Source organism: Mycteria americana, chromosome 5 (genome assembly GCF_035582795.1).
Source record: "Mycteria americana isolate JAX WOST 10 ecotype Jacksonville Zoo and Gardens chromosome 5, USCA_MyAme_1.0, whole genome shotgun sequence".
NCBI classification, from domain to species: domain Eukaryota; kingdom Metazoa; phylum Chordata; class Aves; order Ciconiiformes; family Ciconiidae; genus Mycteria; species Mycteria americana.
The window spans coordinates 38,235,876-38,261,149 of NC_134369.1; the positions used below are offsets into that span (position 1 = coordinate 38,235,876).

The following is a 25,274-nucleotide window of genomic DNA, read 5'->3' on the forward strand; positions in this document are numbered from 1 at the left end:
CTGCACTCCAGAAGCCATGTGAGCAAATGAAATATGTTGGCCCCGTGTTCGGTGGGAGTGTTGTTACTGCTTTGTTGTCAACTTTTTTGTCAGCTGTCTGCTTCATCTGAATTTTGACTTTAAATAACACTGAATCTAATTGATTGTTTATTTAATCTGAGGCTTAAATCAGAGGAATACTAGAGAAATAAAAAATACTTAATAGTAAACAAAGCCAAATTAAATGAATGTTTGGTGATGAGTTTTACTTACGTGGTTTCAGTTTACAGGATAAACCTGCTTTTTCGTTCTGTGGACAGGGTCCATATGATCACACTATGCTTACTGCAGGTATGTATAGAAAAAGATCTCTGGGCTGTCTTATTTGCATGCTCTGGATGCATCTGTGCTGGTGTTTTAGTTGGGTAAAGAAATGCAGTTTTGAAGTGAATCTCAGTCCTCCAGCCTTACTGTGGTTTGGTTCATACCACACATGATCATTTGGTTAGTACAGATTTTTTTCCCTTTAGAAATATTCCCTTATTCATAGAGCACCCTTCACTGTAGACTTCTGAAGAAGTTGTTTTGAAAGTTATCAAGCTTTTACTTCCTGTGTGTTTAGCTTAACAGATAGAAACTATTTGTGAGTAAAATTGGTGTAGGCACACTGTTCCCAAATCTGATGTACTTGCTTTTCACTTTCAGGATATACTAATTTCAACAGGTTTACTGTATTGTTTACATATCTCAGAAAGTTTGTGCTTTGTTTTGGTTTTGTATGAGACTTATCTGTAGAGTTATGCAACTTTTGTTAGTTATCCAGTGGTGTCTTATACAGAGATAAGATGTTTACTTTCTTCAGCTGCATTTTTTTGAAACCAAAGCTGCTTGTCTCTTCCACATGTAGACAGTTGGCTTAAATCTATTCTTTTTCTAGGAGTGGACTTTGACCTTAGTTGCCATCTCAAGCTGTCTTTTTAAAAAAGATGATTCTCTTTAAAAATAAGACTCTCTTGACTATGATAGGATGCCTGCCTATATATTTTTATTTTTTATAATTTTATTTATTATTTAATTTCAGGGTGACTGACCGATAGTTTAGTAGTGTATTTTATGATGGAAAATTCTTATAAATAAAAGGAAATAAAAATTAAGCAGTTTGGCATCACAGAAATATGTGAGGCATCATAAGGATAATTGCAAGAATATAGATGGAATGATGGAGGATATCTTAAATGATTTTTACTTGCTATTTATCATAAGGTTTCAAGCTTCTTAGTAAACGGTGTTTTTATGTTGTTTTCTCTTTCATTTCAGCTCTAAACCGTGTACTAGTGACTTTGCTGACTTTCTGTGCAAGTTCCAGTCATTTTGATATGATGATCTTGCCTTTACTGTAGTTTGAAGTGAAAAGATAAGGAATACTGCAACAATGTTGATTTTTAATAGGATAATAATATTATTAATAAAGTGAGGGTATTCTAGGTTAATTTAGAAAAAGTATGAGAGTTGTGTTTTAATAATTCATTGTTTTGGTTGAGCCATGGAGCTTCTTAAGTTAGTTGTGGGGACAGAAAGCTGTTGAGAAACAAGTTTAATTGAAAAGGGAAAAACAGTTTTTGCAGAATGGAGGATTAACAAGCAAAACAAGTTAGATAGCATTCCAGACATTAACTCCATTTACATATCAGTTGTGCATGTGCTGAAAACAAGTTTTATGTGCACTCATCTGAAATTTTCCAGAACAGCACTTACGTGCAAAGTAATTTTTGCACGGATTAAAGTGTTTTATTCTTTAAATTGAAAATTAGCTTCAGTGAGACCAAGATAGAGATTTTTTTTTTTTCCTTTCTACAGGATAAATCTCTCTAGTACATACATACACATCTGATACACAGATGTGTATCAGATGTGTATGTATGTGTATATCTTTTTAAATACTGTGACTATATAGTCCTAGTTTGCAAAGAAATTCAATGGCACTACCCAGGAGGACATTTCCTGAGAGTTCTGTTAGTAAAGACATGCAACATTTTCATGCTAAAACGTGTGAGTGTCCTTTAAACAAAATGCATGTCATCTGAAAACTTCACATTGCTTAACTTTCCTGTAACTAAAGCCAGGTAAGTTGTTTTTGTTAAAATTACTGGGCTTGATTTTTCATTTAATTGTCTTTAGTATCTTTAAAATTAATGTGGTCACCCATCTGATATTTTTGTTCTGATTACAGAAGGAAAAAAAAAAATCATTATTTATAGTTTGAATGTAGTAAAAAATGGTTTGTATAATGCTTTGCTGATGAAAATTGTGCATTTTCTGTAAGCTTAGTAGCTATTCTTGTTAAAGCTCTTTGTAACAGTTACTGTGTTCTCCTTGCAATGTTTTTTGTTTCCTTCTTCCTCCCCTTCATCCCTTAACATACATCAAGAAATTTTATTTAACGGTTCAAATTCCAGTCCATGGCTACTCTGCCCCAATTTTGTCAGAAGAATATGTTCTGAAATATTTATATCTTTTTCACTGAGGATTCAGAAAGAAATGCTTTTCTCTAAGGCTGAGGAAAAAGTGTTAGAAAAGAGAGAAGTGATTTCAATAGTTCTGCTGTTGTGTTATGCTGACTTCATCCCATGCAGGATACACGCAAGCCCATTTCTTACTTGTGCTTTTATATTACATCTTCAGCTTTGTAAACATTGTACATAGTTTCTTGGGAAGATATTTTCATTCTGAATAATTTGCTCAGTTTCAAAGCAAACGGATTCTTTAATATTAGCAAATAATGTTATTTTCAGACATTCATTTCTAAGTGAGCGAGCTTGTTGCAATTTTATTTCTTCAATTTTAGGCACACAATTGTAGGGACTCATGTAATGCTCTGATCTTGAATGGAGTTAGAGAGTCCTGCTTTACCCTCGTTTATCACTGCTCTTCACCGCTCCTGACAGCATGTTTCCATTTTTTCTGCTGTGCTAGCTCTGATGCTTCTTGGAATCTGCTTGCTAAAATGGCAGAAAGTTTAATTGACAAACATAAAAGCAATACTTTTCAGCAAGGTGAGTCAGCTCAGTAAGGGTTCAGCACGAGGGAGGATGTGCAGCTACACAGCTAGGACCTGAGCAAGAGGAGGTGTGAGTGGAAGAGCCCTCAGAGCCAGCGGAAGGGAGAAGGTATATGATTATATAGCCAGGCTGGGGCTGGAGGGAGGGGTGCGTGGGACAGTCTTCTTTCTGACATGACTGAGCGGCAGATTCTGTGCCAGAAGCCCAGTGCTTACAAGTACTACCTGTATGTTAGCCACTGCTATGCTGAACACTGCAATTTATATACTTATGCTAGGTGTTAAGAATGACAGCAGAGATTAGCAGAAAAAGCCCTCTACCATAAACTTCACACAGTAAATATTTGTGATATGGGAAGTTACCCGGTATTTTTTAGAACGGAAATGTAGGATCATAGATATGACTGTGTACTTCCTAGAATGGTGTGATTTTTTTGCTGGTAGCTTGAAGTAAAAATTGCCTAAATATTTTGTATTGTCTGATTGCTTCCTTCATATTTTGCTAAAAAAAAAAAAAAAAAAAAAAAAGTTATTTCCATTTTATGTGCCTAAGAATGTTATCTAAAGATAATGGAGCTGAGGGGTAGAGGTTGGTCAGAGTACAGACTGCTGGGGATTTGCTTAGTTGTGGAAATGAAACTTCTGGACTGATTGAACACTTTTTAGTGGAAGTAGATCCTTGTACATTTTTGTGCACTTCTAAATGCAGCTGTCTTGCAGAAGCATCTCACTCGTTTTAAAATAAGATTTTTTTATTTTTTGATATTGTTCCTTAATTGCAGTTTCTGAAACAGTCTGTTTTCACTTTTAACTAGTGTGTTTATTTGGAGTGTGACTCTTTTAATTCCAGATTTTCTTTTGTGTCTGTTTCACGTATGTTTGGCTGTCTGGTTTTGTTTGTTTTTTAACCTTTATTGAAACTTTCGTTGTATTTTTGCAGCTAAGTAGGTGTTTCAAAAGATATAAAAAATTATTAGTAAAAGTTTTCATTTTTATATTAAATTGAGCCAAGTATTGCAAAATATTGCAAAATATGCAGCCTAATATTGAAAAAATAGGGGGGAGAAATGACAAAAGATTCTGGAACGTAATTGACAGTTTTAATCCTGTCCTTAAGTTCTGACTACGGGAAATATTTTTGCTTTGTCAGTACTTCATAAGTCTTCAGTAATAACCAAATCTTGTTTTAAGGGATTGTTTTAAAGGAACTTCTTATTGGAGCTGAAGCTTAAAACTTGTGATTTTATTTCATACATGTACCATGTAATGACAATTACTTTCCTTTTCTCTGAAAACTTGCAAGCGAAAGTATGTACTTTTCTGAGAGTAAACATCAGAGCACAACAGCTTCTGCTTCAGGATCTTCAAGTTTTTCATTAAGACTAGTTAATGTAGTCTTTCATCATTAGTCTATTCATAAATTAAAGGATACTTTTTTTTTTAATATCTGCTGAGCAGTGTTGTAGGTTACAGCAGAAAAATGCAAAGAAGAAACATATTGCCAAGTAGGGTAACGCATACATATTTGATGGTAGATTTATGTACGAGGTATTATAAAATGAGAATGCAGTAATACAGCAATTTTTTTTTCAGGGTTTAAAAAAATTGTATTTGCATTTTGTCTTGGATTATTTTCAAAAAATCTTGTAAGAAAGAACTAGAATATCATATGATGTTTTCCATACATAAAAAAACGTTTAGAGCTGCTTGGAGGGTCTGACCTTAGGAGCTAAGAACTACTGGTCCACAGGGAGAAGAGATCACGTGTCACCGTAAGGTTAGTTGTCATATTCTCAGACCATGAAGTTCAGATTTCTATTCTGAAAATTAACTTCTCTTTGGTTGTCACTTCAGTGACAACAGCACGTGAACTAAATTCTCTGATCGCTCATTCATTTTTCATGTTCCTCTCTGAGGGCATAGTACCCTGAGATCAAAACTCCCATTTTACCAGATACACTAGTTCTCTATGTTATGGCTAGATTTTAGATGAAAATTACAGCTTATACTTAGATGTCATATGCTTCAGAAATAGAAATAGATGCTATTAAAACCTTTGATTACACCAGAATCTATTTAACAACCAGAAATATTTTTTCAGTAAAACAGAGCCACTACTATTGTTTTTTCAGTAAAACAGAAACCACTAATATTGCACTCAGCGACTGATGGAATGAAAAATACCTTGAGAATTTTTACATAACCCACTGTTCTTTCTATTTCTGGGTAGCTATAACATCTGTACATGTAGCAGCCTTATTTGGGCTGCTGATGGAATAAAACATTAGCTACTTTAATACAAGTCTTAAACATCAAATTCGTAGGAACTTTTATAAAACAGTGGTGTTTATTGCTCTCGCATAACTCCAAAATTTAACGGTACCTGTCCAGAGAAACAGATTTAAAATGTATCATAAAATTATCTGATGAACCTTTACTACAGGGGTATTTATTATCAGATTTTTGGGACTACGTTCTGTCAGAGTTTAAAACCTCCAAAGAAACCCAGCAAGATGACAGCAGATCAGTTGACACAGTGTTCACCAAGTAAGCATACTTTCTGACGGGATGTTTGATCTTGACCAAATTTGTTCTTTATAATCCTCTACTCATAAGAAAAGTGCCTCTATTAATTTTTCATATCATAGAGAACACCGATGAAGATCAAAGAGGTAAACAATCCACAAAATGCACATGCTGTCTGTTTCCAGCTCTCCTTTTTCTACTCTCATGAATGCGTCTCACTGAAAAACTATTCAAAGAGACAGTAAGCCCTTATCATTGCTGGAGGCATGGGATTTGTATCTTCTTATCTCAGAGGAGGAGACTTTATTACTTCCTGCTTCCGAAGAAAAAAGGAGGTGAATTCAGTTGAGGGAATTGAATGATTTCAGCTGCTGTGTTGTATTCACGTTGGTCACTTTTTTTATTTCCATTAACAGATTAAAAGCAATAGCAAAGGTGCCTACTTTCATAAGTATACATCCAGCCAACATAAGGCTTCTGAGATCCTCACTTGGAATATGTTATATTCCTGTATTAAGCACTTGTACAGGGTGCTGCTTTGACCTTTCAGTAGCTGTGAGAACATTTAGGAAAACACTGCAGCGGTGATGGCCTATGTATGCTGCCAGGCTGTGCAGTTCATATATGAAGATGTCTGGCTTACGAAAGACATTTCCTGTGAACAAATTCAAAGACTACCAAATGCAGTCATCAGTCTGGTACAAGAATATAAAAGGTATCAAAGGAAGCCTGCAAACAATATGTAGCTAAAGAAGAGGGCTTCTTTTTTTCTTTTGAGTAGCCTCTTATGAAGGGTACTCCTGAAAAAATACATAGGAGACCTTTTTACTATGTCTACCCTGTAAAATTTATGGCCACAGTTCTGGGCTCACAGAAGCATGACTAAATGCACGATTAATGGATGCCAGCCTGCACTGTGAAATCAAGTTTGGAATTTCCAGTATGAGCTTGGTCACCTTTTAGGTCATGTGACCTCTTACAGACATGTAGCACCTCATTCGATGGCTTTTTTCATTATTTATTTATAGACATGGAAGAAGTGAAATGAATCTACCGTCCAGGTCACTGCGTTTAGAGAAACTGTGTAGAGGTGTTTTTTGAGAGAGCAAAACTTTCTGGAATTTTGGAAGATAGGCTTAGTATGGAGTCATGTTTTTATGATGGAATCAGCTGATACATGCTATTCTACCTTGAGCTATGACTGTCAAGTAACCTAGAATTACTTATAACTCAAAGTAGGCCCAGGATTTTGTCTTTCCTAATTATTCGAAACATGTACAATCTATATGCTTGACTCTCAGGACACACTTGATGACGAAAGCTGGAGGAAGTAATTTGATTTACTATTCCCAACAAAATGTTAATGACTGTCTGAATTAGATTTTATTACACCTTTTAAATTAATCTTCTTTAATTGTAGAAAGAAACCATACAAGAAGACACGTTTTCAAGTGAAAAGATTTAAATGATAATGTAATCAGTGTTACATTTCTCTTTGTACTTAACATTATCAAATACATTGGATTATACTTTCTCCATGTAGCCAGTGAACCTCTTCCACAGTTTGTCTGCGTCTAGCATGGATGTATAGTACTCTCCAGTTGACAGTCTCCGGACATTTTCATGTTCACTTACAGCAGCGTTGTATAGAGGATATCACTTTGGTATATTGAGAAATGTTATACGAGTCATGAATCTGGCTCTTCTCTAATGACATCTCATTCATCTGGTAGCCATGTTCACTTCTACACCCTTTTCATGAAGGATGCTTTCCTTACAGCCATGAGGAAAAAAGTCTTTCTCAACCACAGTGAACTCATCTACTGAAAGAAAGTGGTGTTAATTGAATTATTGAGCTATAGCTTTAGCTTTCTTCCATACATTCTGTGATGATTACAAAGAGGTTTGCCATTTTTATTCAGAACAAAAATTTTAGAACAAGTTCCTTGATTGTTTTTTTGTTAAGGGGCGTTCTAAGCAGCCACCATCTCCAGCAGCTCCTGGGGATTCCTTCTGCTCAGCCCAGAGACCCTGGGGTCTCTCCAGCTCAGGCCAATGGATGTGGCTGCTGCTTTCCCATTTGCAGGTTCAACCAATAGTGATGCTACGTCTGGCTTTACAGTAGGCTGATGACTTCTATCTCCTTTTTATTAACCTGCTTGGAAAGGCTCACAGTGAAATGCAGACACGATAAACAGAAAGATTGCTCGTGAATTCAGAAGGTGGCATTTTCCAAAATTTCCTGGTGTGCATTTTGACAGTCATAGAAAAAGAGCTTGTTTCTAAGATTATCAGTTGCCAAACTGTTTTTTTATTCTTCTGAACTTAAGAAATTCAACTGAGGCTGACAATATTTTTTTGTAAGTATATTTTAAATGTGAGTCACTTTCAGCTGTTGTGTCTTTATTTTTGTAGAACCAGAGAGATGCATGGCTTTTCGGTGTTTAAGGGTGTTTATGTTTGCATTTATTTACCTTTTTTTTTTTTTAGGTGCAGTACTGATAAATTACTAATCTTGGATGTTGTGCTATTGTACAATGTAATAAAAAACATTTCTAAAAGCTCAGCAATCTATTTTTTGATCACTAAGTACAATAGGATGACAACCCGTTGTACCTTATTTCCTTCTAACATTAATCCAGGCGTCCTCCGATATGTTCCCCACCACCACCTTTGAGGGTACAGGGATAGTTAAGTTTTAGTTTGAAATGTGTATTTGACTAGAAGTATGTGATCTTCCCAAATTCTCCTTGGTTTTGCTTTTCCCTACAATGGTTACTAATTCCTAGTTCTGAGTCATTCATCAAAACTGGCCTTGCACTACGTTTAGCTTCTGCAGTGACTCATCATGGATTTGATGTAGGTAAGGAAACTGCAGCTGGCAGGTTAGAGCAGTTCATGTCTCAAAACTGTGTATGAATAAAGTGCAAGTGAGCTTTGACAGTTCAAGTATATTTTTAATTCTACTTTCAGAGAACCCTAGATGCCCGCATATGTAATATAAAATGGAATTATTCCAGTAGTTAAACTGACCTGAATAGACTTTAATATTTTTTTTACTTGCAGAACTTTAGTGTTTTTTTTTTTTTTCAGTGGGGTGTAGAATCCTGTGGTGAGAGTATCACAGTCTTGTGTTGCTTTGGTCGCCTTTTACAGGTTCCCTGAGGGGTAGTCGATAGGACCTATGGTTGAAAACCACTGATACGGAGTTCTCTGAGTAAAGAAATTAGGAAAGGATAAAAATGTCTTTAGCTGAATTGAAACACAACATTGAAATGTCATTTTTGTTTTCTTAAGCTTAAATCTTATTTTTTTTTATATCTATATAGTTTGATTGATATATCATTTAACCTTTGTTCTGTCACTTTTTGTTAATGAATTGAACTTCTGCTGTATTCTGAGTATTTTCTAGTCAGTGTGACGAAGTACTCTCTCCTGAGAAGGCTCAGATACCTAACTCTGCAGTTTCCTGTGTGTGCTGTTTTGTATTCTCAAACTGAAGTATCTGTAGAAGTTTGTATGGGAAGTACTTATTTCACTATCACTTTTGTGACTTTGAAAACACATACCAAAAATGTGTTGTGGAATGAAATACACATCAGGGGACTGGTTCCTCCTGTAAACCTCTGCATGGTATTACTGGACAGTTATATTGAACCTCTGAATACTTTGAAGCCTGTCCCTTGAAAACTGAAAGGTACTCAATGGGTATCACAGAATCACAGAATTATGCAATACTCTGGAATAATTTGTGGTTTGTCATTTATCTGAAGATATACTCAATCTCTTAATTCACTTCTGAAAGATTTAAAAGCCTAGCTTTGCTGTTCAAACTCAATTTTGGAAAAATTGGGAACCATTAGTAGAACGCCTGCATTGTGTATTTGCACTTAGCAAAAGCAAGCCGCGTGATGTGAAAGACACAAGCAAAACTGACTTCCTCCTGTTGAGAGCTGTGCATTGTAGTAAAGCAGAGATGTTTTTAAATTTGAGCTCAGTTGCTTGATTTGTTAGAATTTGGGTAATTCATTAACCAGACTGTCATTTCATCCAAGCATTTTATCTCTTTTTCCTTCTGCAGTAGCCATAATCTTTATTTTTAAGTGATTTTGAAATGATTACTTAAGTATAATTACTTAAGTATCATTCCTGGCTTCAGCAGGAAGATGCTTTTTTGGTGGTAGTAGGACTGGCAACAAATACCGGTGTTAGATCTTAGCACTTGTGTGGAGACCTTAAGGTACTTTACAAAGAAGGGCTTAAGTCTGTAAATGGGCTGTGTTTTACAAATGTGAGAACTGGCACTGTAGTACCATGGATTGTTTTCTTGGTAACGATGGAGAGAGGTTTTTTCCGCTCCCATCCTCTCCCAGTACATTCCTTCGCAGTTGAAAAGATTGTTCCCATTTTTGGGTTGACCTTCAGATGTGCAAGAAAACTCTTTGCTAACTGAAGCCTGTGGAAAAAATCCTCTGGCCCAGAAAAAGAGATGATATCTCTGAGGTTGTATATTAGGCTATCAGTAGAGACATGAGTGACCTTCCTGTCATCCTAAAACTGTTGGTAAATTCTGATTCTTTTCTAGTCTCTGAAGCTTAAAAACAAAACAAAGAAGAGTACTTTTACAAATGTTAATTAAAAAAAAAAAAAAAAGTGCTGACCAAATCCAGAAGAGGCATTTAAAAAAACCCAAATGTGTGTTTAGAGAAAAGGTAATTCATTTTTCATCTGTAGGGAAACACATTGCACAAGAGCAGCATCTTGGTGAAAGCTTTTTTCTTTTATGCTATGAAGACTATTATTTTTTCTTTTTACATATATATATATGGCTAAGATTTATAACTGTTAAGCATCTTTTACTTGTTCTAAGCACATTTTCATTATCTGCTAATCCTTGTTCTCGGATTACTGAATGAGCTTTGGCTCTGTGTTATTGCAGGTTTGTGTTGATTCAGTGGGAAGGATGTGTTGTGAAACTATTCCCCATGTGATTGCTGAAGAAAAGTGAGAGTTAATTGATTAGTTTGTGGAAGAAAGTAATGATAATCCAAAAGCTTGCTACAAATCTAAGTGTCCCAGATACTGCTTTTTAAAATAAATTTTGATTAGATTAAGAAGTAGACAATTTGAGCTGCTCAGGAAAATTCTACCCAAATTATTTTTTCCGATGAAGAATGCAGTTTCTGAAAAATTGAATTTTTTCACTGAGTGCTGTGCCTTCATTGCTTAAACGCTAAACCTTATTCAAGTTCTATACTGACTTGGTATATACTACACAGTGATTTCACTGTTGACATGCTAAATGAAATTCAAAATGAATATACCCAACAAGACAAGGCTGACTGAAAGCATTTCCTTAAGATGGTTAAATCAAATAAAAATATTTCTGCTCGATAGTAGAAGTGTATACTCAGTACTGATCTTTTCCTAAAAGAAAAAAAGAAACATTTTGAAATTCCTGTATACAAAAGAAAAATGTCTAACTTTTTGTTTTGAAATACTATTTTCTCACCACATTCACAATGAAAATAAGCAATGAGAATAATGTTTGATAGATGCCTTCCATATTTCTGTGCACAGTGAAATGTTTACCACAAAGCAATGCAATTTGAAAAGGCAGAGCAGAGAGAGTACTTAGTACTTTCTACATGATTCACAGGTCATTTCCTGCTAAAGTAAAGAATTCATTGATCAGCACCTGCTTATTATGTTCCAAGTAGTCTAGAGGGACTTAAAGTACCATAATAATGGTTAGAAATCTGAAAGAATTTCTTTAAACAAGGTAAAAAGCTAAAATAAACCTAATAAACAGGGCTAGAACAAGCAGGGTGATGGATGAATTAATGGGTAGGGAAGGCTTTAGCACAACATTAAAATACATCATGAAGTAATGTCCTCGCGGGACGAAGCTGCGTGAGCCATTTTTTTTGGACTGTATAGAACTAGATCATAGAAAAATCTACAAGTAAACAACAACAGAAAGTAAATATGTCTAGTGAATAGCTATGATACAGATGATTTTTCATTTTAGCCTTATTATTATTAGCAGAGATGTCACTGTCTTCAATATCTTAAAACCTGAATTTTGATACTGCTATGATGCTATTTAATAGTACGCCAATACTGTGATGGAAAATAAATTCTCCAAATGAATATTTAAAAATGAACACTAGAGTGCGCATTTCAATTCTGTGCTGTTTGAATACAGAAGATAATTAAATAAAAATCAATACTTTTGCATTATTGAGACCTGCAGAACACTGTGTATCAGTGGTAAATACGTAGCCCAGATGGTGTTATCCAAAAAACTGTAATTCTCCATTCTGTATCATCTCTTCATGTTTTTTAATTTGTGGGAGAGCTGTAGTTCTTGTCACTACCATACAAGGAGAACTTGGGTAAGAAGGCTACAGGATGTGTTGCTAAGAGGTATTGTAAGCTATACGGTGTGGAATGCTGTAGTGTGTTCAGTGCAAAGGGGCAAGCACAGGGGTCAACACGGGGGATACTGGTGTTTGCACTTGAGCTAACCCCAGCTTTATTTACTTACAATAAATTTGTTAGAAGAACCCTCAATGTACCTGATACAAACTTCTGCTCATCTTTTGTATGTAGCAACAACTTGCTTTTTAACATTACGCAAAGAATCGTAGATAGTAAGTAATTATTTTTCTCCTTTTCACTTTACAGAAGAACTCTTACTTTCTATTAATACGGGTTTTGAAACTTTGCATTGACCAATTCATCTGGAGCAATGGGAAAATTCCGCTGTAGATAATCGTAACTTTTTAAAAAGCACATTTCTTGAAAAATAATCCATGAGCTAGAAGCTCATGGATTATTTTTTCTTACAAATGTAAGTTGGACCAAGAATGCAGTGTCTTTCTAAGCCTTTGGTAAGACAAATCCAGTATGCTTCTTGCTTGTATTTTTGATCTGAAGCGAATGCTTACCAATCTGCTGTTAATTTTAAGCTGATGTTCAGAACTCTCTGATAAGCCATTACACTACTATCTTTGGAGAGTTATGAGTAACTTGCATATGCAAAGAAATACTTTCCAAGCTTTGCTTTATAGAACTGGAGCTTTACTAGATTTACTCTTTGCTAATTGTAATCCTTGTCATTTTATTAACATATCAGAAGAAAATCTTCCTGTCTTGTTTTCTGAATCTACTTCTCTTTCCTTGTTTCATTAAACAAAAAAATCTTGCAAGCTTGTGTTAGGACTATGATTTGTCGTATCTTGCAGAACCCTTCATAAATGCAAGAAAGCCAAGCCTCGTACTCACTATATCAAACTGCTTGAATATTTTTAGGCCTGCACCTTTATGTATAATTTATGAATACTTTTGAAAGATAGTCCCATAGACACGGCATGCTGTACCAATTGCATGAATAGTGAATTCTGCTTTAGGGAAGAATGGTACTAATTTGGATGTGATGATATTAAAAATATCCAGCACAGCAGCATAAAGAATATTTATTGATTATATAATTGTATTATTTGCTGTAAGTGTTCTATCAAATACAGAGTAAGGAATGAAACTGTAGCACTAAAATTTAGAATAGTTTTTTTTAGGTTATGAAATTCTAATAATGCAACGTCTGTCAAATAATGTGTGTACAAATCATGAAAAATTAAGACTGCCTTTAAATGCTTAAAATGGAAGCTTGAATAGTCAACTGTCAAAACTGTTGTAAACTTTCATGACTTGTCTGCTATAAAAATTGGAGGGAAGGAGGAGAGAGAAAGGGAAGTTTTCCAGTGTTTGTGTGGCATGTAAGACCTACAGATAGCAGACTTTTTTCTCTAATTGTGTCAAGTTAGTAGCTATTATTGAAATAAAAATAGCAAGCTGCTTAAAATAAAATATTTTGTAAGTTTGCTCATTTGTTTGCTCTAAGATTAGTCTTTTTGTTTTTTTTTTTTTTTTTTAAAGTAGGAATTTTTTGAATGGAGGTACAATGTGGAATAAAGGAGGCTTATTTTGTATACTCCTGCTGCTTGTGGATAAGAAAGAGATTTCATGAATTTTGAAGTTTTCAGACCAAATATTCTGACAGCCTACTAAAAAAACAGTGGTTATCCTAGTGTAAATGTATGCAATGCAACTGCTCTTTGTTAAGCATGCCAGTTAGATATAAAGTTCTAATAGATGGAAAGGTGTACGAATAAATCTGATCTAATGAATTGTGTGACATTCTCACCTCCCCGATACAATACAGCAATATACCTGCACGCACTGTTTACACAGGAGGTAGAATGAAGAATAATCCAGATAAAGAATAATTAGGAGGAACTTTGCTTAAATAGGACAAGGTAAAGAACCTAGGCCAGTGAGTATCTTAGTTCCACGACTTACCAAAATATGTTAATGTGCTGTTTCTGATGTTGTTCTTTCTTGTAGCTGGCATGATGTGAAGTATCTAAACAACAGTGGAAGTTTTATTGCATTTTTGAAATGCATATGTTTTACTTAAACTTTAATTGGGAAGAACTTTCAGGTTCCTACCAGAATTGAGAAAGAGCCATCTACAAAAAATGTGTTAGTTTAGTGGGTAGAGCACTCTGTCAACTTTAGACCAGCAGTTGGGTTTTGAATCTGAGCTTTCTAATAACGAGTGATCTAGCTAGCATTTGGTGAAGTTTGACATCTTGTTTGGTTTTATACAGTAGGACATTCACTATATTTGGATTTGGAAACATTGTAAAAGTTGGTCTTTGTGTAATTTAGAAAAAATCAAAACTTCCTGAATAAACTGCAGAAGTTATATAATCCATTATGGATTTTTTTTTTTTAACTTCTCACAATATCAGAGCTCAGAAGTGTAGGATGTTGAATTACTTACAAGCTGTACTGTCTAAGGTATGAATGAAGGGTGCTGCTTTCAGCTTTAACCTCAGAGCTATTTGTCTCTTTTCTGTATAAAACTAAACTGTCCATCAAAGCTCTCATTTCCTCTTCAAAGTGGTTGTGTGAGCTTAGAGGTACCGTCTGCCCCAAGGTCTCAAGGTAGTATTTTTTCTTAATAGAATCCATAGAAATGCATCCTTCTCCCCTCTCCCTCATCCTCTGATGCCCATTCACTGTGGCTGCCGCACAGCGGTTCCTGTCAATAGGAAAGGCAAATCAGGGATCTTCTTGGATGATCGGCTCCCATTCTGCTTGAACCTTGTTCTTCTTGTTTCGTATTCTCTTCTTTTCATTCTGCCTCTTCGTTCCTCACTGACAAGCCAGAATCTGACAACAGTACCTTGTGCCAGCACATGCAAATGGATTCCTCTGTCGAGTCCTGCAGTTTGACTTTATGCACATCTTCCTTTGTGGGTGGGAACCTTGCCATTTCTTCATTTATTCCAGTGTTGAATTTCAGCTGTGCTTCCTGCTATGGACACATGCAGGACTGATATTAGCCGCTTATATAGTCTTGGAGGAAACAAGGTCTTCATGAAGGGCCAGGTCATTAGGTTCCTTTACCTGTTGGTCTGCAGGGATCAAAAACTCTACTATTAAACTACTTTTTCCTCTGTTGGGTCCAGGCTTATGAAAATACATGAGTCCTCTGCCTTTCACCCACAGGAGAGTTGTCTGCCGCTGTCCCTAGGAAGAATCACAAATTCACAAATTTCACTTCCTGCTATGTTATACTGATGTTACAAAAAGCAAAAAAAAAAAAAAGGCAAAAAGAAAAAAAAAAAGAAAAAAAAAAAAGGCTTTGGTCTTGAGTATTTATGCATTAAGTTATGCAACGATCTTTGCCTTTTTTTTCAGCCTTTCTCTTGAATGATATTGCTCAAAACCCAGTATGCTCTACAGATTTTTATACTTTGTCTAATCTAGCAAGCTGGTTGCAGTGACATTTAAAAATCACTAAGTATGTTATAAATTAGTGACCTGAAAAAAATGACACTAGAAAATGTCATAAAGCATCAGGAAAAATGTAAATATTTAAGGTGACTAGCTTAAACTTAATGAAAGGTTTAAGCTTAACCCATGGGGAAATCAGTAACTTCACCCTTAAATATCATTTTATTGTTTATTCAGTAAAAAAGTGAATAATGGAGAAGATGGGATTGGTACTTATGAATAACAACATCAGGCTACTGTATTTGGGTGAAATTTTAAATACAGTTTTTTGTTCAATGCATTTTGTTTTAATATTTTGCATTTTTGCTGCACGCTAAGAGCTATAATAATTTAAGAAAAATTACGTGTGAAAAATAGTGATACATTTAAGACAATGTGGAAAAGTGAATTAGAAAGCAGAGAGAGTCTGCTTGGTGCTGTTTATACAATTTCCTGTATGGTAGCGTTGTCTGTTGCCTCCTTATACACCCTGCAGATGTAAAATGTGCATTGGCTTGAAAGAACTCTTACCTACAGATTAAAAGTAAATTTGTGGATTACCTACTTTTCCTTCCTATTTTTCCTGCAGAAAGATAACTAATTAAGAGAAAGGTAGAGCTCTACAAGGGGGAAAAAAAAAAAAAACCACACACACAAAAAACCCCAAAAAACAACAAAAAACCCAAAATAGCTATTTGCTTTAATTTAAGGTTGGTTCTATTGAATTAGACTCAAGGTGCATCTGGAGACACCTGAGGTAAGGTGCTATATGATATGCTACTTTCCCAAATATTTTCTTGACCTGCAACAATTTATGTCCCAGGGACTTCCTGAGACAGATGTGGAATCTTTGTATCTAAAAATAGTTATCTTACATCCCTCCTTGCATCTGTGGAAACTTGTGGCATGTCCACCATCTGATGGCATTGGAGTCCCACAACCTAGCTTTGACTTATGAAGATTTGCCACTTTTAATTTGTTTTGAGTGCATTCCCTGCTGGCTTCGTTTGATGCCTCTAGGTCTTCTGTGAGGAGAGACAATGGGCAGTGAGTCCCTATCTGCCCTTTTAATGCCCTTCATAGTTTTTAGATCTCTGTCATGTTCCCTTGGTTCCCCTCTCTTGGCTTAAGTTACTAAATTGTTTCTCATACAGGAACTGTTCCATGCCTTTTCTAATGCTATTATATTTTTTTAGATTGGGCTTGGGAAACCAAGACTGTGCAGAGTATTCAAGATAATACATGATAGGGGTGTAACGATGTTCTCCGTGTTGTTCGCTGTTGCTTTTTTAATAATTCCAAAGAGTTTGTTTCTTTGAGCACTGCGGAGCACTGAGATTCTGATTCTGAATGGTGTTGGTCAGCTCTGAACTTACGTTGTATGTGAAGTTAGAATTGCAGCATTTTGTATTTTTGGCATTGAGTTTCATCTGCCATTTTAAAACCTACTTTCTCAATCTTGTGAAGATCTTATGTCATTCTCCACAGCCTACTTTCATCTGCACTACCATGAGAAGCTTAGTATCATCAGCAAACTATGTTACTTCATTTTTCTCATCTTTTTTTCTCTTCTGTTTTAATTGAGTGAAGAGGTTAAACAGATAACGACCCCAGAGAACTGTACTGGTGGTTTCTTTTAATGTGAAAATTGACAATTTACTCTCTTTCTTCCTACTTTAGCAATTTTTTATTCATACAAAGCCTCCTCTTCTTTTTGCTGCTCTGAAGTCTTGGGTGGGAAAGGGAGTGGGACGTCAGTGAGAGCTTTTGGAAACACATGTAAATTATATGAACTAGATCCTGCTTATGTGCGTGATTTTTTTGCTTCTTTCAAGAAATTGTCTTAGCTCATGCAGCAGAACTTTCCTTTTCAAATGCTGTGTTGACTCTTCCAAATACTATGTTTATCCACATATCCATTAAATTTGTTATAGTTTCTACTAATTTGTCCATCAAACACATTGAGGTGGTATTGCACTGTCCTCCTCAGTCTTCCTTTCACTGCTCCCAGTATTTCTGTGTTGTCATTTAGCTTTTTGAAGCTTTAAAGGCTATAAGGCATTCCAGTTTCTTCTGTGTTATTTCTTAGTCACCTGGTGTTCATGCAGACGCATGTGTACTACTGTTTGTTTTTCTGAACCTCTTTGAATATCATTTTATTTGTTCTGTTTTCCTGTTTTGACTCTTGTTAACCTCTGCTTTAGCTTTTAATAAAAAAAGAATTTTTATTTTTTTTTTTTAAAACCATTGTGCTCTTTGGCACTTGTTGGCTTCACCCTGTTCCTCATTTGAAAAACTGGCATCTGACCTTGATTTCAATGGGCTGCAGTTCCTGTATATGTTAAATTACTACTGTTCTTCCTGAATAGACACCCTCTGTTCCAGAAGCAGCACTAGTTTCTGAAAATCCTTCCTTCTTACTCCTTTATCTGCGACACATTTTGAATTTTGAGGCCATCGTGTAATCTTGATCAGATGATCCTGCTGTTTTGTCAAATTCACCTATTTATTTTTTAAATTGTGAGCAGTAGTACTATGTGGTTGTGTCAGGGAATTAATTTAGAATATTGTTCTTTTTGAATCTGGTTACAAACATGCTTTATAGTTTGCAGTGCAGGCTACAAATATCCTTGACATCAGTATGTTTGCACAGAGCTCAAGAACTTCTGCTTGTAACAGTAGAAGAATGTTATTTAAAATACTTTCTTTGAGATATGTATTCTGCTGGTAGTTAGAATTTTTATGCTGAGCTGTTGCATAAGCCTTCTGGAGTTTGTAATACACGGCTGTGCAACCTACTGGTGAGCAGCAGAACGAGGGAAAATGTAGGTTGTGCTAAAGTATTTGTGGTGAAGGCACGTTGTTTGGAAATACCTGTCGTGTTCTTGATAAAAGACAGACTTTACAGTGACTTGCAATATTAGTGATCCTAATAGTATCTGAAGAAATTTAATAGATGTTGAGTTCTTACAGGGTCTTTATCTGTTGTTTTTGTATTCTCACATTCTGAAAATTGCTATTACTCAATCTATGCTCGTGGCAAATTGCATAAGTAGCACATTGCAGCCTTAGTCATAGTAAAAGATAATAGTTACAGTGTGTACTCTACCGAAGCAGAGAAATTAAAAAAGCAGAGATAGAAATTAGTGATGTTGTTAGAACTGCCATGAAGAGTCTTTGGAAGCTTTGTGTCTTCCAGAGGTCTGTTTCACAGTATTATATGCTACCTCATTGTGGGAAAATTATTGTATCTGGATGATTATCTGTTTCTGATGTGTATAAAATTATTCATATAAAACCTTTGCAGAACATACATTTCCTAGTGCTGGAAGAATATTTATTATGAATTTGTATATATGCAAGTCTCCTTTTGTAGAAGAAAAAAAGGAAAACCATTAGGTGTGCTATAAAAAGAAATTTTCAGTAGTATTTATCCAAAGAGATTTTTATATAAAATGAGCATTAATTGTAGATAGACAATGTATATATATATTTTATACATATATATATATATATATAAAATATCTATATATATCTATAATATATATATATAAATTGCACTATGTGGAAAGACTGTGTAAGGAGAAAAGACATCTTTTCATTCCGATGATGTTCCAAAGCACCCAGTCTGTGGTTCTTGCTGTTTCCGTGCCATTTTCAAAATCTTCTAGATATAGCAAGCCATGGCACGGATGGATACGAGTTCTTCCTCATGCTTTTTCCTCCAGTTTGAGAAAGATTCACTCACACCTAATTCATCCCAAAGGACTGGTGTAAGCTTTAGTTTTCTCTTTGTGCTCGTAAGTTAGCTCAAAATTCATGACTTAGTAGTTGCCCACCTTTTCTTTGATCTCTAGATTTCTGTCTTCTCGTGGACGTTCTACGTGAAGTCTTGCACTATTAAAAGGGAAAGAATATGTTGCTTATCTTCCCCCTGCCTCCTCAAGAGAGTTGGTCAGTCTTATATGAACCATTGATGTTGGATAAGATTTCAAGCATCATTCATGCCTAAACTCTGCAATTCAGATTGTTTTTCCCTGCAGAAAAGTGTTAGATTGGAGAATCTGGTTCGTTTTTCACCTTAAAAATAACATCTGTTTCCTCCTGCAATACTGCAACCCATGAAGAAGACTGGTGGAACAGGCAGGTAGCTGTTTTGATATTATATCCTTCATAAATAGTGATGAACTGCGGAGCCATATAGAGAGAAAGGGATCTCTTGCAAGTTAAACTTGCAAAATTGCTTAAGATCTATTCTAAAGATGGACTTTCTGGGGAAAGAATCTTCTCGATTTAGTAACTCAGGAAAAACTTTGACTAGTGTAGTAGATAGAGGGTTCTTTTTGAGATATTTTAGGTCTCATTGTTAATTTCCCAAATGTAGGTAAGCTGTAGTTTTCTGTTGTGGTTTGTTTGGTTCAGCTGCATACTGCCGTCATACATTTATTGCATATTATTTAGCTGACTAAGACTTGTAGACAGAGGCTTGAATTCCCAAAATAAAATAAATGGAAGATGAACAAAGGTTGGAAAACCCCAAATAAGTTTATCAAAATCATTGGTGCTTATTTAGGAGAAGGTGAATTCTGATTAAACAAATGGGTTTAGAGTCTTATATTTGCCCTTGCAGTGCTTCTTCACAGTCACGGCAGTCTTAGAAGGATCCTCTTACATTGTTTGTTTGTTCTCCCCCTCCAATTTTAAAATCTCTGTGATGATAGAATATTTTTCCTCTGTCTTCAGTCATGTTTTATGTTGTTTGCTTTTAATGAATTAGAGAGTTAAAATGAACAAAATCATTCCAGTCAGTTTTCCTACTGAAAACCATTTTTTTCTTCAAATTTTTCAACTTTTGGACTCATAATTTCACGGATTGGAAAATATTTATTACAGCTTACGGGTAAGATTTGTTTGATTCTCCTGTTCAATGAATATTTGTATGAAGAGATAATTGGGCTAATGAGACTCTGAAATGTGTTCTATTTAAATCAATTGATTTACCTTTAAAATATATTCAAGTGGTAGGAAAGCATGGTGGTTTAGACCTGCTGTTCTTTCATAATAAATTTACATTTTATACAATAAAGAATATTAAGGCTTATTATGAATGTTACCAAAGACAGTGTGTGAGGATTACTTGAATGCATTATTTTTAGCAACTCTGTATTTGAAGGCCAAGTGATATTTGTAAGTAACATAAAAACTATTCACATGAAGAAAAGTATTTTTTTATGTTGGAAGGAACTTGGAGTCATTGCAAGACATTTGATTAGTATTCATGGCATAAAAGAAAGTTATTTTCAGGGTAAAGGAATTTGTGAAAAGATAATTGGTTAGACCAACATTCTCATTAACCTAATTTGCATTAAATGTGCTACTGTGAATTGTAGTTATTGCTTTTCCATTTGAAAGGCATGCTTTGTTAACTTATTTAAAGAGCCTAGTTAAACTACAGTTTAAGTCATACCCTTTAATTCAGCAATACAATATTAAACTGAGGATCTGTTATTACCAACTTTGTGAGTGTGGAGAATCATGGACCAGTTCTTGATCCCAGTGGATTTTCCTGATGAAGTAGGTTTGTTTAGCTGCTTTACATCTGGTCATCTCAGATACTAAAAGTATTCGACTAATCCTTTAGTTTAATTTTACTCCTTTATAAGAGCAGAGGAAACTCTTTATTTCCTCTGTGACACAGCATGAGAAATAACCGAAGGAGTCTTGGGGATATTGGAAGAAAATACTTATGCCTTTGTTCTAATAGTAGGAAGACTCTGAGGATCACTTGGCTTAATTATTTTTCAATAAAACTTCTTTACATATGTAACTAAATTGAGCCTTTAAAATATGAGCTGTTAAAACATGAATTAATTTGCACATTTTTGTATCCATTTGAAAATCATGAGACTGCAGAATGAATTTGGATTGCTTTAATTCTCATCATTAGTTATTACTTATTAGCAGTATCCTCGATATTTTGAAACAGAGGGATTTACTTACTGTTGTGCTGTGTGCAATGAAGAGGAAGGCACCTTTGTCAGCAGTGAGCCTACTGTGAGAGCTCAGGTTAAGTATTTGCATCTGCAGATAGATACATAAAGACAAGATCTTATTTTTCCATACTGCTGAGCATACTTAGCTGTCATGGAACCTGGTGTTTGTGAATTATATGAACTAAATATTTATAAAATTAGGTAGCTTCTTAGATATCGAAATGTTAATTTCAGTGCTTAATTTTAGTTATTTGCACTTGTACTGTTTGACACTGGTTATTTTCAAAATAGTGATATCTGGAGGCATTCAATGTAAACCAAAGCCTAGCTGATCAGGCAAGGTTGTATCTCAGCCCAGTAATGCTGAACAAAGTTGGATAAACCTAATGAAAACAGGGAGATGCAAATTCAAGCTGGACATGGTAATGGTCATAAATATCTATATAAATACTCAGCTGAGAAGGTCACTTTCTTGCTGGAACGGTTCTGAAGATGATGATGATGGCCATGCCAGGTACAGAGTGTGATTAGTATGTGAGTGCATTGCCTACCCAATGAGCATACATGAAATGCAATGAATTAGAAATGCACTTTAGATATAACAAAAAAAAGCCATGGCCAATAAATTTTACATTCCAGCTGGGAGATGGTTAGGTCTCCCTTTTTTTATTGTTTGGCAAAGAAATATGCCGATTATTATGCCATTTTGCTGCTTATTCATTCTGTTTGCAAAACAGAAGCTGGCTGATGGTTGCACTATTGAGTAAAATTGCTGAAAGGCTGAACTCCCCTACGTTTTGGCACAGGGAGACAATGGAAAAGAAGGCAGTTTTAGGGACAACACATTATCTGTTCAGATTTTGTATGTAGGATTAAGGGCACGATTCAGGAATTGTCAAAGGTGTGAATGGCAGTTAGGATATTGAGAGCTAAATGGAAGTTAGATGCTCAGTTGTTGGTAATGCCATTGAAAACTTCCTCTAGTGCATCCATTCTCTATTCGAGCTTGGGAAAGAATGAGCTGTTGCTTCTCAACTCACTGCTGGACTAAATCCTAGTGACTTATAGGTGATCTGCAATTTGGGATCAACTTTCATCTCCTTTACACAATAATTTGACAGTTTGGGGTTTTTTCCAATAGAGCTCCTGAAACCGCTGTTTGTTCTCAAACTACGTGGTCTAAGGCGGCGTATGTCCCATGCTCTGCATCAGCAGCATCCTTGCTTTCTGTTACTCGAGACCTTTGGCCATCATCTTGCAACCCTAATCTTTCATGTTTCCTCTGTCACAGACCTTACTACTTTCTTTGAGTTCCTGGAATTCTTGTGTGTTTTTTCAGTGAATAAATTTATAGGACTGTCTTTTGCAACCCAGCATGGTACTGCAATAGAAACGTTGTATCTAAACAAAATAATAACACAAGCCCCCCTATAGTAACAGGGAGTTCCTACTGTCTTGGAGGAATGTGGTAGGAGGTTAGAAGATCCTATCACTAAGGTTACATATGCAGCTTAATTAGCACTATTTAAGGTTTCTTTGAATTCAGTCCCTTATGCACATGAATTGGAGCTTGGGGTTCAGTGCCTTTTTTTGATGACATGCTGGAGTAGGGACTAGTTCAAGGAAGAGAGAGTCTGGAGAATTTAGCTACCAGGCAACAAGAAGCCTTTACTTGGCCTGTACAAACTGATTTTTAGGACATTTATAATCCATTTTAAGAGAGATTTGCATGTTGATAAGAGAAGGTCTATCTACAGAACATTCAAAGCTGTTCATAAAAAATGCACTTTGTGAACACTGTAGGTATTCCTAGTATGTCGTTCAAATCGGACTTTTCAGTGACAATCTGGCTTGTTGACGTGGCACCTAGCACCTCCTCATTCGGTTTTGAATTTGTTGTACCTTCCTCAGTACTGTTTTGCAAATAAGAGATTAAAAGACCTTTCTATAGAACTTTGGCTTAAAGAAGTTTAATATTGTGAATGTAAGCAGCATTAAAATTAAATGCAAATTTGTTGAAGACGTGACGTTTATTGATTGAATTTACTTCTGTAGGGTTGGGAACTTTGGAGAGAGCTTGTTATTTTTTTGAAAAATAAATATCTTTTGTATTTCTTTTCTGTAGGAGATTCCTTTACACAGTTCCGATTTGCTGACGAGAAAGAATGGGATAGAGAAAGCATATGCCTTAAGCAGGTAACAGAATTATCATTCAAATGAGTTTGTATGGATAATCGCCTGGCACAGAATACCTAGGCAGTTGTGCTTTCAGCAACAAATTGTTTAATACAATAATAGCACTCTTTATTCTGTATATTTTTATTAATTTGTCTCTGGTGCTGGAGGCTCTTCTTGGGTCTTGTCCTATTTTTTTTTTTCTATTGAAGACTAATCAAAGCAGCAGGCTAGGTTTTTAAGTAATGTTGGAAGAAAAGAACAAGCAAATCCATCCAGTGAAGGGAAAATAAGGGACTGTCACTTTGCTTTACTGACATATTAAGTCAGCCTTCCTTTTTCAGCTGTATTCAAGAGAAAATAGTTTAGTACAATGACTATAACAAAATCTATATGAGTATATTCATATATTTGACTATGAAGCTTGTTCTAGTTCTTTCGAATTAACAGTTTATATCCTCTGGTTGAAAATTCACCTCCAAAATTACTGTGGGACCAACCAGGTTTTAGATTATTTGTACGTGGATTCTTTATGCTGGAATAAAAAGGGGCAAAGCAATAGGAGTCTGCTGTTTTCTATATCAGGATACTGGAAAGTGTCTTAATCTCTGCAGCTGTCTTCCTCACATAAGTCACCTAAATTATTGCAACATAAACGCTTTTTGTTTTCCAAGCTTTTCTTAAAGTTGCTGAGAAACTGTGCTTGAGTGTTTCTTGAAACATACCTATATATTCAAATTTTAAAAGTTTGCTATTTATTTCCTAAAATATTGACAGTAATTATTCCCTGGGAAGTGATATTTAAAGGTACATTAAAGTCGCAAAGTCAAATTAAAATGAGGAAATAAACCCAAGTGCAGCATTTGTTCAAACCATCATATGTTTGTTCAGTGGGATACAGTCTTTCAATGACTCTGCATTTTTTTCTCATCGGTTCCTCCTGCTCCTAGTGTGCAGGTTGTCAGTATCCATAATATTAATTTCTTTATAATTTCCTTATAGGCTTGTCATTATAGCATTTAGGTGATTTGAACACATTAATTAATTTCTGAATGGCTAAAGCCATTGTGAGCGGAGTGAAGTTGCACGTTGCCAGTGGATTTCACAAATACTTGTCTGGCTGCCAGTGATGAAGCTGCACAGTTCTGGAGCTGGTCCCACGCTCTCACTCGTTGCGAAGTGTGCTGTGGCGGGCACGTTCTTCTGCCTCTGTCCCTACAAAACTGTAGTCATTCGTCCTGCCCCATCCAAATTCGTAGCTTCCAACTGTTGCCTGTCTTTCGCTGTTCTTATGTCAGTTTGAAATAGTTTACTGCACTGGTCACCATTACCCTTTGATTTCTTATTTTAGTCCAGAATCCTGGCCCAGATGGTTTCATAGCATTATCTAATTTTTCGCATTGTCTCTGGTCTTCAGCCTATCATCTCCTTTTTGTTTCTGGCTCATCTTTCTTTTCCCTGAAAGCTGGATCCAGGTCTAATCTTCATCCTAGATCCACTTTGCCAAATTCCTTGCCTTTGCCTCTTAGCGCACCTGTTTCTAGTTCTTTGCCTATCTATACATTATGTACAGGATCAGAGAATTGTAAACTGAAGTTAAGTGATTTCAATGGAACAAAATAAAGCAGAAAAGGAATAAAAATAGTTGCAGAATGACTAGATATTTCCCATTCCCTATTATTTGTCAAAAGCAA

The 25,274-nt window shown here is 35.5% G+C and overlaps 1 protein-coding gene across 1 annotated transcript in view; it reads left to right on the top strand.

Annotated features, from left to right (window-relative positions):
* Positions 1-25,274, top strand: part of AVEN (apoptosis and caspase activation inhibitor) — a 102,528-nt gene that overhangs the window by 71,425 nt on the left and 5,829 nt on the right. The window contains exon 3 of the mRNA XM_075503019.1: positions 23,531-23,601. Coding sequence (XP_075359134.1) covers positions 23,531-23,601 — 71 coding nt within the window. The remainder of the gene's footprint in view (positions 1-23,530; positions 23,602-25,274) is intronic.